The sequence below is a fragment of the Barbus barbus genome (assembly GCF_936440315.1).
Source record: "Barbus barbus genome assembly, chromosome: 23".
Lineage (NCBI taxonomy): Eukaryota > Metazoa > Chordata > Actinopteri > Cypriniformes > Cyprinidae > Barbus > Barbus barbus.
The window spans coordinates 9650013-9664654 of NC_136751.1; the positions used below are offsets into that span (position 1 = coordinate 9650013).

The 14642-nt window shown below is 36.4% G+C and overlaps 1 protein-coding gene across 1 annotated transcript in view; it reads right to left on the reverse strand.

The window, feature by feature from the left end:
* Window positions 1-1979: 1979 nt before the first annotated feature.
* Window positions 1980-14642, reverse strand: part of LOC306842548 (uncharacterized protein) — a 33848-nt gene continuing 21185 nt past the window's right edge. Inside the window, exons 14-21 of the mRNA XM_079373485.1 lie at window positions 13523-13627; window positions 10140-13388; window positions 9730-9855; window positions 9466-9618; window positions 8534-8631; window positions 8341-8454; window positions 4145-4262; window positions 1980-2941 (exon numbers count right to left, since the gene is read on the reverse strand). Of these exons, the coding sequence (XP_079229611.1) occupies window positions 2780-2941; window positions 4145-4262; window positions 8341-8454; window positions 8534-8631; window positions 9466-9618; window positions 9730-9855; window positions 10140-13388; window positions 13523-13627 (4125 nt within the window). The 3' untranslated portion in view covers window positions 1980-2779. The remainder of the gene's footprint in view (window positions 2942-4144; window positions 4263-8340; window positions 8455-8533; window positions 8632-9465; window positions 9619-9729; window positions 9856-10139; window positions 13389-13522; window positions 13628-14642) is intronic.

A 14642-nucleotide genomic window follows, 5' to 3' on the forward strand; every position in this document is an offset into this window, starting at 1 on the left:
ACAGCCAGAAACCTTGGCGTTGTGATTGATGATAAGCTGAATTTCTCAGCCCACATTGCTAAAACTGCCTGGTCCTGCAGATTTGCATTATACAATATTAAGAAGATCAGGTCTTTTCTCTCGAAACATGCAACACAACTCCTTGTTCAGGCTCTTGTTCTGTCCAGACTTGACTATTGCAATGCTCTCTTGGCAGGTCTTCCAGCCAATTCTATTAAACCTCTACAATTAATCCAAAATGCCGCTGCAAGATTAATATTTAATGAGCCGAAAAGAACGCATGTCACGCCTCTGTTCATCAATTTGCACTGGCTACCAATAGCTGCTCGTATTAAATTCAAGGCATTAATGTTTGCCTACAGAACCACCACTGGCTCTGCACCCTTTTACCTAAATTCTTTAATTCAGACTTATATGCCCTCTAGAAGCTTGTGTTCTTCAAGTGAACGACGCATTATTGTACCATCCCAAAGTCACACAAAAACACTTTCACTGACTTTTTCATTAACTGTTCCCATCTGGTGGAATGACCTGCCCAATTCAATCCGTGTAGCCGAATCCTTACCCATCTTCAAGAAACGGCTAAAAACTCATCTGTTCCATCTTTACTTGACCCTCTAACTCTAGCACTCTCTATTCTAATTTTATTTTATCTATGTCTTTTTATTAAAAAATAAATAAATAAAAATGAATAATAATAATATTTATCTGTACTGCGTTAGGCTAACCAAGACTTGTAATAGCACTTGCACGTTGTCGCTCTTTTGTTGGTTTTTATTGCTTCTTATGTCCTCATTTGTAAGTCGCTTTGGATAAAAGCGTCTGCTAAATGACTAAATAAATAAAATAAATAAATATAAAATAATTACAATTTTAGGTGATTTGGCAAACTTGTAAGGTTTCTTTTGTTTCCTCTCAATGGAGCAAAAACCTTCCATGCTATTATAACTGCAATGTCACAGATATAATTGAAGCTTGCCCTTAAATTCTTTCCATTCTGCATCTTCAGAACTGTCTGATACACTGAGATGCAGCCGTCTTCTAGCAGATTTTTGAATATAAAAATTTAATTTTAGTCTTCATGACACAGATTAACCGAAAATGTGACTGGCTACAAGTACCAACCGGCTAATTTTTTTCATGAACATACACTAAGTGTATAAGCGAACAGTGTAAAACAGGTGCTCTCAGAGGAAAAAAAGAAAAACAATTACTGGGGTTGGTTGTATAAAATCATCTATTTTTTTCTTTAACATAGAAGCTAAGTTTATGCAAATACTTTTTTTTTTTTTCCAGTAAAGTGCATAGACATTTAATCCTAAAACACAACACAATGCAATATGGAATTTAAAATATGGGTACAACACCTGTGACAAGTCAATTTCTCGAATCGATTCATACAACACCACACAATGGATTATCCTGTAACAGACTTAAAGCCTATCAAAAAGTAAATATTTATGCAAGTGAACATATTAGTGCCATCTATATTGCAAGTCCTTGTGTCACTGTTCACAAATAAGATGCATTTGTCAATATAATGGTATCCTGTACATTCCTGATTTAAACTATGCCTATGTTTTGATCACATTGATTCAATATGCTGCACTTTTGTCTGTGATATCAGTTACAACATATTAAAGTTACACATTACTCTGTGATATATAGATTTCTAGAGACTGGACAGGAGTTACATTTATGCCAAATTAAATATCCGAGCTTGAATTGTTCCAAGTCTTCAATATTCATGAATACTTTACACCAGATATGCATTAGCATACTGTAAAGATGATCATTTTCAGTAAGTGAAAAAGTAAGTTACACCGATATTCACTTAGCTCAGCACTTAAAAAATTCCAGTTTTATTGTTATTAATATGACTTAGAAATTAAATGCAGTCTCTCTCAAATTTTTATTATGATTTAATGGCAAAAATCTTAGTGCTTATTTTGTGTTAAAAACATTGTGCAGACACATAAAAGGTCTCAGTAGTTTAATTCAACAAAGATTCACTCTTTTTCTCATATCATACTCCACAGATATACAGTGTTGCAAAACAGGTAGTGCTTTACACAATAATATAACTTTATGGCTCTGCAAGCAAACATCAGAGTGTTTCATACTATAAATAAATTCCACAGAAATAATCAACCCTCAAAATAAACCATAATTTAATTTCAATTCCAAAACCATATTATTAATTCTAGTGTTTCTACAGTGTAATCAGATTCACGGTAAAGCTTCTAACGGTTTTAGTTTGCTTGCTTACAGTGTAACACATTCTAAAAGTTTGCACATTAACTCAATATTCTCTCTGTACACGTACAATTCAATTATTTTATGATCTCATGTTCATTTCCAGTGCAGACAAACAAGACATTCATCTTCGGTTTATTTGATGGTAGAATATGAAAAACAATTGCTTAACTAAATTTAAGATTTCAGTGCATAGCAATTACATAAAATAATCCAAACTCCAATGGCCATCTGTGTACCTGCCAATACACATGAGGTCTCTGCATCATAAATGCTGGTATTGAAGTCTATACGGAACCATAGTAAGTTTCAGATCAAGCTTGATGTCTCAGAAAATCACAGTTCACCATTCTTATTTACACTATTTGAGTGAGCAGCTAAAGGGAAGCTCCTACACTGATTATTTTGATGCATCACAGTAAGTGGAAGTCTGGACTGTGGGCCTTTCTCTTTCACCTCCCACACCAGCTTTTTTTTCAGATCGTCTATTGTGTGCAAATGTGATTTTGATGACAATTGTTTTCTAAAGGGACCAACTGAGGCACACAAAAACCAGCACATGAAGCATAAGAAGGTAGCCAATGAATATGTAGCGTGACTTCCCCCTGGATGGCAGTAGTTTGGAGCAGCAGTATATGCTCCTTCCTTTGAACCAACGCTGGCACAAGTGAACCCCACTCTTCATCTAAAAAACATAATACCATATCAAAATTTAGGCACCTTTTAAACTGATATTGAGCATTACTACAGCATGCGAGTAGTAATGTGAAAGTTACTGTAGCTTCAGATTCAGGATTTCCAGTTGCAAAAAAAAGTTTGTGAAGTTTCTGCAATGATTACTGATAATTAGGGCTGTCGATTTAATGCGCTTGATTAATTAGTTATGGAAAACGTAATGCATTAAATCTATTGATGCATTTAACACACCCTCACCAGACCTACTTATGTCATCTTACATTTCATACCATGATTAGTAACAAACATGCAAGAAAACAACTCACTGCATGATGTAGCCTATAGAATGCAGTTATATGCCCATAAAATGTAGGGGCAAAATAGACCCTGTATGATTTTAGTCTCATATTATAGCAGTAATATCACACAAGTAATGAGTAAAAAAAGCGCAAGAGTGCTGTATACTGATTTAATACAACATGGTATGTGTGTTGGAACTAAACTCTGCAGGGCTGCATTTACTCAACCTCATGTCATCTCAAACCTGTATGACTTCCTTCTTTCAGTGACAACATAATTGTACATTTTAGGGTGAACTCTCCCTTTAACACCCATTTAAAACCATTCATCTAATGGCATTATCTACGTGGTTATAATTGCACTGTAAATGCATTCATGCTACCTCTGAGCTGCAGTACACAGCATGTAAATATATATTTAAATAGCATTGGGCCATTGTAGCCTAAATGTTTATGCATAATTTCTGTTGAATCAAATAAAATATTTCTTTCTAAAGCTATTTTTTGTAAGGCCAATTTGATGCATTTGTACTTTTACACAATGACTTTAAATTTACTTTTGTGGGTAATTTCTTTCTTTTCTTTTTTTCTAAATTTGATGAGAGATTCAATTGCACAATTTGATTATTCACCACATTATGTAATTAATTAGATGAAACATTTTAATAAAAACAAATACTTTCTGACTAATGAACACACAAACAGCTTTACTTTTCAATGAAGACAAAGAGTGATCACTGACAGGGCAGGTTCGAAAGTTAGTGAATCTCTTGATTCTCTCTCTCTCTCTTTAAATTGCAACTAATTCTTTTAAGAATGAACAAGCTGACCACTTTGAATGGGTTTTAATGGTGTTAATAGCTGGGGGCAATGACTAGAAGCTTCATTTATACATTAATTTATACATGAAGTACCTTGTGCATGAACAGGTGCCGGCTTGGGCGAAGAACAAGATCTTCATACTGTTCCTCGTCTCTTTCTAGTTGAATACTAAAGTCCCTTTGAGAATGCCGTAATTGGTTTGACTCCATGCTGAAACACACACACACACACACTACAGTGAACATCAAATGGTGCACAAAACACTAGCAAAGTTAGTATGTTTTTAACACATAAAAAAAAAAAGTATGCATTAGTGTTGCAATATTTTTCTTTTAAAAATGACATATCATGAAAATCTGACTACTTCTGTGTTTAAGTCATTGGTCTCAAGCTCAATTCCTGGAGGGCCACAGCTCTGCACAGTTTAGCTCCAACCCTAATCAAGCACACCTTATCCAGCCAATCAAGGTCTTCAGGAACACCAGAAACTTCCAAGCAGGTGTGATTTGGAGTTGGTTGGAGCTAAACTCTGCAGAGCTGTGGCCCTCCGGGAATTGAGTTCGAGACCAATGGTGTAAGTGCTATAATCGGGTCCCCGGTGCATCTACCAACCCAGAAATCGTGAAAAAGATTAACCCAGTAAATATTTTGGTAAACATTTCTCTACAAGCTTGTGAAAAAGTTAGGAATATAATATATAATAAGCTCCTCTTAGAAAGAGGAGCTTATTATATTCCTACCACCCCTACCTACCATAATCTGCATGTTTCCAACCACGGCCAACCACTGTTTCACAAGCGACAATGTTCTACCAGTTTAAAATCCATGGCAAAAGTTTTAGCAATTGTAAAGGTCCTTGCACACTGAGTTCAAAATTTTCATGTGTTTTTTCGTATTTGTCATCCTAAAAATTCATCACACACAGAAACCTTGCACACTGAGTCCGATGCGTATTAATTAATCCGTTGCGAAAAAAATCACAAAGCAGTACTAAATGGAGTCTTCAAGCAGTGAGGATGATTTTGTTAAGGAGCAGCGGGATTATCACAGGCGATTCAGGATGTCAGTGGCTCAGTTTGATGCTTTTCTAGTGATACTAGAGCCACACATTAAAAAGAAGACCACCAATTTCTGTGAACTCAACGTGCAAGGATCTTTACGGTACTTTGTGCTGCAAGACAAAGTGGATTTTGGCGTTCGCTTGTACGGCAGCTCTGAATTGTCAAAACACCTCTCAAAATGTTTGCTACAGATATGAAAAATTGAGAAAATCGAACCCGATCTGAATTTTTTTGGAGTTTCGGAGGCAGTGTGTAAACGTGATTGAAATAACGTGTCATTTATTTTTCAACGTGCAAAAACTTTGGACTCAAAAGGCGAATGGCTTTGCAATGGTTTTAACTATTCTGTCTTTGGCTGCACTGAAGAGCACAGAACACTATTTAGAGTACCAGCCTCAGATGAGACAAGAGAGCAGTGGAAAATTTGATTTACTTAATGTATATTACGCTGCTGCCACACAGATCTAATATATACGCGATTTCTTTCCCAGCTGTTCACCTTCTGTAACTCGTGTGTGTTTTTAACATAAACTAGTGTATATTTGACAGTTTAAGACATGAAAGAGAACTTAGTTTAGTACTCACATGCCGTGTGACAGCCGCTTTGTGCGCGCGCTTTGGATGTATATCAGAAGTTTAATATAAACTAAGATGTTTAAAATGCATGATTTCAGCACGATAGACATGATAATCAAAACAAAACAGATGTGTTTTTAGCAGAGTATCTGAGGTACGAGCTGTAAAGGCACAGCCCTATTCTGGTAAAGGGAGTGAGGAGCAGCAGCTCATTTGCATTTAAAGAGACATGCACGAAAACAGCGCGTTTCTGCTTCCAATCAAAATTATTTTGAGCTGAAACTTTACAGACAAATTCTGGGGACACCTGAGACTTATATTACATATTGAAAAAAGTAGGGTTGGGTAAAAAAAATACTGATATCTCGATTATATTCGATTCACATTTTTACAAATATCGATTCTTAAATGCCAAGAATCAATTAGTCTAGCCTGTTTTCAGTTAATGTATGGAACATTGAAGGGCACCTTCCATCCTATGAATCGCAATTGTGCTTTGGTACTTTTCATATGAAACAAAGTCTCAGATTTCAAATCATGTCCTGTCCATTGTATTGCAGTATTCAAACAATAAATGCCGTTTTGGCGCCGTTTAATGTGGAGTGATTACTGTAGCATGGTGTGCCTCAGTTCAATAAAAGCGGCAGCGCGAGGCGCACATGAACTGATCAGATCTCCTCCACATTAATACCAGTTTCAGCACAAAATAAACATGACTAAACATCCGAAGGCAAGTTAAAAGAAAGAGTACAACTTTACAATCCATATCGGTCTCATGTAATCGTTTCAGCCGTGAAAAGACATCAATATATAACTGTTGTAAACATCACATTTACCTCAGAAAAAACATATTCGGTGACCATAAACTCATTAGTCTCATAGAAAATTAAACTCTAGAGAGGAGCATTTTGCTAAATGTATGCACCATATAAGATTCATAACTTTTACTGTTCTTCAGTGTTTAATTTATATTTTTTATGACCGCCACCATTTAAATGTTTATATTTATAAAGAAATAAATGAATTGAAGTAGAAATATTATGTAATTAGAACTTTTATTATAAAAACTTAAGTGTAATTTAAGCAGTTGTATTTTCAGTCAGTTTTAACCTTCAATATTAGAGTGCCAACTGACTTTCATGCGTATTTTACAGCATTAGTTAAGAGTTTCATTTTTTTCCTTGAGAAAATTTTGCATGAGTACCTGATATATATAGAAAATAATCGATATTGAATTGGGAATCAAATCGCAAGCTTGTGAATGAGAATCGAATCGTGAAATTTGTGTCAAAACCCAGCCCCAGTAAAAAAGGGCATAATGTCTTGAACTTTTCTGGGCCAAGAACCATCTTTGATTATTATGTTGTTATTCAGATCTGAAGAAAACATGTGGAAGTCACCTACACCTTTCTCAGACAAAATGGCCACACTACATGAAAAGTTTGGGCAGCCCTAGTCTCAGCCTCAGACGTCACATCCACGGCCCGTTGGCTGAACGTCTGATGCACATGGCACACAAAATTGGAAACATTTCAGGAGTTTTGAAGTCGTCATCATATTGGTTGAATTATACAGGATTTCCGAGAGACGTGTGTGTCACGCTCTTTAACGTTCTACCTGGAAACAAAGATGCCATGTTGCCAAACCGCCTCTTGAAAGAAGAAAGCTGTCATGTTTACAACTGTGCCACTGAGCATTTAGAATCAACTAAACGCTGGATTTTCAAAAACATGGGAAATATGTAAAGTTAGCAGCACAGACTCTTTAAAATACGTCCAGGAGTTTTACACACGACGCGGCACAAAATGAAATGTAATTCAAAGTGGACAAGGTTCCTAGACCATCAGTCTGAAGGTCTGGCTACATGAGACTAGGGCAGCCCCATCACACTGCCTTAGACAAGACCTTAGTTAAGGACTTCCCAGTAATTAAGTGTAAAGATACAGCAGCCATTAAGTGTTCATGAACATATTGAAGACTTTGGACCCTGATGATGAAGTTCAGCTAAGATGCGGTTCACATGTTGAGGGTGAACTGATTGTCAGAAGTTGCCTTGATCTAGGCCCATACTTTACATTACTTGTAAATAAGAATAGAATAAGAAATGCTTGAGGTCTGACAGTCCTACCAAGCAGCACAGTGTGATCTCAGAGAGTGTCTGTGACCTACGCCAAGGGATGCTCTTGAAATAGTATGATCCTTTCAGAAGCTGCAGAACAACATGGGTTACAGGGGAAAGCTGGATTTGATTTGACTCTCTACAAAGTACAACAGGATGCCCAGATGCTAAAGGGATAGAGGGTTTCATTCTTTCCAATCTCACATGCTAGGAGAAGCATTGTGATTAAATAGCTTTTTATTTGATAATGTCTGGTAAAATCACTTCCATTTCATTTCCAGTTTATAGAGAAGGTAGGCTTCCCTATTGAGCTGTTCCAGAATGTTAAGCCGCTCATGCTGATTCATGCAAGACTGGGTTGGATGCTCCAAGGCCCTGCTCATCAAGAAGATCATAAGCATACTGTGCTAACATTTTACAGATATTACTTGCTCATTCTCCAGGTTCAGTGGACTTTAGTGCGCACCACTTGTTCTGAGATTTATATTATGAGCTTTTAAAAGTGATTTATTAATGAAATTTTCTCTTGTACCTCTTAACTTTCTGTTCCGTTAACCGCATGGCTTCCTCTGCAACCTCTCTCCTTGATTTCTCCTCCTCTAATCTGGAGTTTAACTGAGACAGATGAAACTCTGCCTCAGCCAGCCTGGACAAAACATTTAAGAGAGGATCACACTAAAAGCTTACAACACGAGTCATCTACAAACATTGTCTGTCTGTCAAACCTCATCCTAAGATCTCCACTGTCTGATCCACTTGGGTTAAAATCGGCACTGATTGGTTCCTGAGGGGCTCCTGGTGGAACTTCAGTGTAGACTGAACCCTGTTGAGAAATGAACAGACTTAAACACACAAGACTTGATTATAATTTCATTTCAAGGCCCTATCATATCAGTTCCTTTATCAGGGCCAAGCACTAGAGGTGTTGTCGCACAAGTTGTTTCTGTCAGATTTCTAATTCTTAATCTGGCTGGGTGTGTATGGCAATATATGCTAAAAATGATGAAATTTGGCATTAAAACTTTTGCATATCTTGTTCATCAAAACTTATTGCTGGACTGCTTAAATGTTAAAATGATGAAAGTTAACAACATTGAGCCAAAACAGGAAAAGAGGCAACACTTGCGTGTATATATATATATATATATATATATATATATATATATATATATATATATATACACACACACATATATACATATACACAGAAACTGGTAGGCTTCATAGGAAGCATGTCCTGAGCATACATTGCCAAGTTTGGTGACAGTGCCACCATTTTGATTAAAGCACGGAAAAAAGCATGTGATTACTGAACCACTGCAATGATGCAGTTCAGCGAGTTATTTGAAAATGTATATTTTTACCTATATGACACAGGTTACATTTATAGATAAGCTGATATTAATTGTGTTCAACTAGATACTTGCAATAACAAATGTTCATTATAGAATTTAAAGAATCAAAATCATACATATCAATATTCAGCTAATGCCACAATTGCCAACAACCTCACATCCAGTGACACTGTAAGGATCTGTCATTCATGTTATCTTTTAGCCAACAACCCAGTGACAAAAAGTTCAAATGGAAAGGCACCAAAACTTTACTGGACAAACTGGAATGGTAAGACTCCACCTTTACAGAAAGACACACTCACCTGTGTGTGTGAATACTGGCTTTGAAATTGTCTCTCCTGCCAATAGCAGCGATTCTGGAGCTCAATAACAGACTGCTGTGTCTCTCTGAGCATCTTGGAAACGGTGCTTAACTGGGAGGAAACCCCTTCCTTTTCCTCAATTGCCTGTTGCAACTAGTAGATATACAAGGATAATAATACATGCAAAGATATAAAGGAAAACAATTCATGGCAGTAAATATAACACTTTCTTTTGCTTTCCAGGTGGAACATTTGGATGCATACCTTGATGTTGAGTTGTTGGAGGCTTAAATCCCTTTGCTGGATCTCTTGCTGGCAGTGCTGCTGATGGCTATGCAACTGGACCCAGTGTTCTGTAGACACATCTTTTCCCTGCAAAGCCATGGACTCCTGAATATACACAGACAAATGTAACTACTGGAGTTTTTTGTAAAACACAAAAAGTATGAGTGCCGAGACCAAATTAGCCAAAATCTCCCTGATAAACTAAAATGCATCGTCATTCACCTCTGTAAACTATGCCCTACAAAATATGTACTCTTTTTGTGAAGAAAAAAGTAAGTTTTTGAGTGTGCAGGCAAGTTTTGGTATTTAATACCCACATCATAATTGCATCTTTAATGGATCACTTTGTCACACAGTAAAGTGTATCTATCTAGGCATTTAGCACTAACCAGGATATGGTGTTTCTCTCTCTCCATTGTTTTGTCTTCTTCCACTTTGCTGGATTGCCACTTGTGATGTTGTAGCTGGTCCTGAATTCTCTGAATCTGATCATTGGAATTTCTGCAGATCTCTTCTTTTTCCAAGACCAATTTACAGATCTCTTCTTCCTTTAATGATTTTTCATTGATAAATTTAAGCAACTCTTGTTTGGTCAAATCGTATTCCTCTTTAAGTTTCTTGTATAGTTCATCCAGTTTCTGCATTTGTGACTGAGCAGCAAACGTGACTTGTTCCTTCTCAGTTTGTGTTTCCCTGAGTTGTGTGATCTCTGAGGTTAATCGCTCTATTTGACAGGTTAGTTGTGAAACGGTGTTTTCCAGTTCTGATGCACTACCTTGCAAGTGCAGACACTTTTCCTTCTCCTGCATCAATAAAGAATCCTTTTCATTAATGATGCAGATGAGATGGTTATTTTTTTCTTGTAAGCTCTTTAACGCTCCTTGAAATTGAGCAATTTCGTTCATTTCTAATTTCAATCTGGCTTCACATGATTCTGATTGTGCCATTAACGTCTTTTTAACCAGAGAAAACTCATTATCTTTATTTAACAGCAACCTATCTTTTTCTTGCAATGCTGTCTGCAAATTCTGAACTTCTTCATGTAGCTCAGAGACCACTGTTATTTTCTGGGCGATTTGGCTTTCACTTTCCAACAGTTTGACTTGCATCTTATTTACAGACATCTCATGTGTCTTGAAAACGTCCTCTTTCCCTTGCAGAGTAAGTTGTAAAGCTTCCAGTTGAGAGTGTTTGGATTCTAACTGTTCTGCCAAAGATGCCAGTTCGACTCTTTTACTTTCCAATTCATTTCGTAAGGACGTGGTCATCTCTTGTTGTCTAAATATTTCTGCCACTGAATTCTTCAGTTCAGATTTAATTATAATGTTTTGATCATTCATTGCCTGGATATTATCTTGATATTCCACAACCTCTATTTGTTTCTGTCTGAGCTCCTCTTTTAATCTTACATTTTCTGCTAAATGCTCCTCTAAAGTGCCTTTTAAATGTGCATTATCAGATTCAAGCGTCACAATATTTTCATTCATAATACCAAGCTGACTAGTTAGTGAAAGCACAGACTCGTTTCTTCTGTGCAGTTCCTCGGAGTGATTGTGGCATTCAAGATTTTTCTCTCTTAAAGTGCTTTCTTTCACTTCCAAAGTCTGGTTCAGTCTGGAATACTCCCTTTTCAGAGAACTCATCTCTTGTTGAAGGGTAAAAACAAGTTCTCTTTCATGACTAAGTTCGTTTTGTAGCAAACGACATGAATTCGATTCTTTCTGCAGCAGTGTGTCTTTCTCTGTCAGACCTGATTTATGATTATTAGCTTGTTCTTGAAGAATAGAAAGACTATCTTGTAATTGCTTGAGTTGGTGCTGATAAGCTTCCATTTGTGTTCTTTGGTCTGTTAAGGTCTTTTCTTTTTCAAAAACAGTATTTTTGTATTGAAGGACTTGAGAAGTGGTGGATTCAAGTTCTCTCCTAAGATGATATACTTCTTCTTTGGTCTCCCTGAGACATTTTGAGAGGGCTGCACATTCTAAAGACTTTTCCTGCAAGGTCTCAACTCCAGACTGCAGTTTCTTTTCTATATTTTTGTGCTCCTCTACTTCCAAAAGGAAATCTTCCTTTTGTTTAAGCAAGCCTTCTATGATTTTCTGGTTTTCCACATCTTGTGTTTCAAAAATGAAGATTTTGTTTTGTAGATTCTCCCTCTCCTTGGTTGTTTCTGTGAGTGACTTCACCTGTTCATTTGTTTGTTTCTGAAGGTACTTATTCTGTTCATCAAGACTAGCAATTTTAGAAACAAGTTTTTCGTTTTCTTCAAGTGTTTCTGCAACCTTGTTATTCATTTCAGACACAACTTGGGCTAATGTAAGCACTTCTTTTTGTTTCTCTTCAAACATTTCTTGTAATTGTTGATTTTGCCTGCTCAATGTCTCATGCAGTCTAACAATGCCATCTTTTTCTAAAAAAATATTAGCCATTGACTGTTTGTTTTGCTCAAGTTCTTCGTTCAATTCATTTCCTTTAAGTGTTAGCTCTTCCTTATCTCTTTGCAAGTGTTCTATTGTTTTAACACTTTCTGAAAGCTGCTGTTCAACTTCAGATATTTTGCTTGCCAGTCTTTTCTTTTCTCCCGAAACATTAGAGAGGGACTGGACGCTAACCTCAATTTCCCTCTTCAATTGACAAATGTCATTAGTGAGACTTTCGACTTGTAAAAGCAAGTTGTAATTCTGATCTTGCACAGCTTGCATTTGCTCCTTAGCATTATCCAGGTGATGCTTTTGTCTTGCAAGCTCTCCCAAAGTCTGTTCAAGTGATTCCTGAAGATCCTGATTGTTATTACTCACCGATTTAATACTCTCAATTTTATCAGATAAGTGTTTCTCAAGGTTTTCTTTGGCTTCATTTTGAATCTTAAGTTCTTTGTTAAATCTATCTCTCTCAGCTAATGTCTCCTCTTGAACGATCTTCAGCTTATCCTCCAATACAGATATTACCTTTGACTTATCTTGGACATCTTGCTGAAGCTGTTCTTGACATTCAACCTGCTCCTCAAGTTTTCTAGAGAGCATTAAAAGCTCACTTTTATATTTGCTGACTTCGGCAAGCAACTTATTACGTTCATCCAGGAAAGAGTCTTTTTCATGCACTTGTTCTCTATCCGATAGCTGGTCTTTGAGATTCATATTCATCTTCTGTATTTCCATGCGGAGATCCTGAATTGTTTTCTTGTCCTCTTCTGTTTGTTTTGTTAATTCTTTAATTTCATTACTCTTTGACTCATCATCTTTTTTCGATACTTTTAGATCAGTTTCAGTTCTCTTCAACTGTTCAATCAGCTGAGGTATTACTACATTAAAGAACTGTTGATCAGAAAGCTGTGGGTCTCTAAAGATTTGAACCTCCTGTTCAATTTTAGTCAGCACATTCTCTTTGAACTTCATTTCCTGTTTTAGTTCGTGAATTTGCTCTGAATATTCTGATATACTGGATGTTAGTGCCAATATATTTTTGTCCTTATCAGTGATGACATCTTGAAGTCTATCTATTTCACGCTCACAGCTCTGCAAATCATGAACCAGTTGTGCTCTTTCTTCCAGATGAGCAGTGTTCAGTCTGTCGAGATCATCGTTGGTTTGAACCAGATCATTCTGTAATGATTCTATAGTTGTCTCTTGTTTCTGGACCTGAAACAAGAAAATGGAATGTAAAGATATGTTAATCAACTTAATCAAATAAATAAATAAATATGTTTTGTCAATGTAATTGTCAAAAAAAGTGAAATGGGAGTCAGTGAACAATCATGTCTGTAAGATGTTACCTTTTCTTTCAGCACACTGAGTTTGATTGTCAGATCTGCAACAGTTGCTTTCATCTCGGAGTTTTCCTTCTCAAAGGTGCTGCATGTCTTTTTAACTTCAGCCAGCTGCATAGGAAGGTAGTCTCAGTTACTCAGATGTGATTCAATAAATCATATATGTATGTCATTTTGTTAAATGTGTGACACTGTTCTTGATTCTTGGGTCTGGACTAAACTGTTTAAAAAACTAAAATAGAGACTGAATGCAAAAAGCTCTAAAATGCTTGTAAAAAATAAATAAATTAAAATAAAAATCACAAACCCACATTAATATTCATTACATCGTTTACATTCGCTTGAGTGGTGAAGAGGTAATAAATTTGGACACAGGCACAATTTTTATTATTTTAGCTGCTGCCAAAAACATATTAAAGTCACTGTTATATAATACATGTGGGCTTAAAGTGCACACTCTGCACTTATATTTATTTGTCCAATTACATTTGAGTCCCTGAAAATGGGGGGGGGGGGGGGGGGGGGTTTTGTTCAACCCCTTGAATTCTGCACTTCAATTTATTCTTGATGTTTTCATTTTCATTATTCATATATATTATAGTGTCAATATAAAAGCCCATTATTTCATTTAAAAATTATTTACACAATACTTATACTGTGTGAGAAAAATGTTAGGCAGTGTAAAAACCACAAGTGTAAAAAGGCCCATTTGAAGCTCTCTACTGCAACAGCAGAGAGCAAAACAAATCTCTTATTTACATTGTGTCTGTATAATAATAAAATTATTTTTTAGCTTGTGTAACTCGGCACTGAACAAAAACTCAGGCGTTTTGAGCAGAGAGTGGATTCTAACTTAAATGCCTCTGATTGGCCATTGCATTCAAGAAATCAACAGTCTACGATTGAAATATTGCTCAACACTGCAAAAATACACTGTAAATAGGGACCTTTGACGCTCTACAGAGCACAAATAAGGACTGGACAGCTTGCCAGATTAGTTTAGCCAATATGCTATTTTTACTGCTTCACCTGAGGGTGCTCTTGCTTTCTTTCACCGCCGTAGAACTGGGCCTGAAAGGGATTATTACTACACTTGGCATCAGTTTTACAACCACCGGTCTGAGGT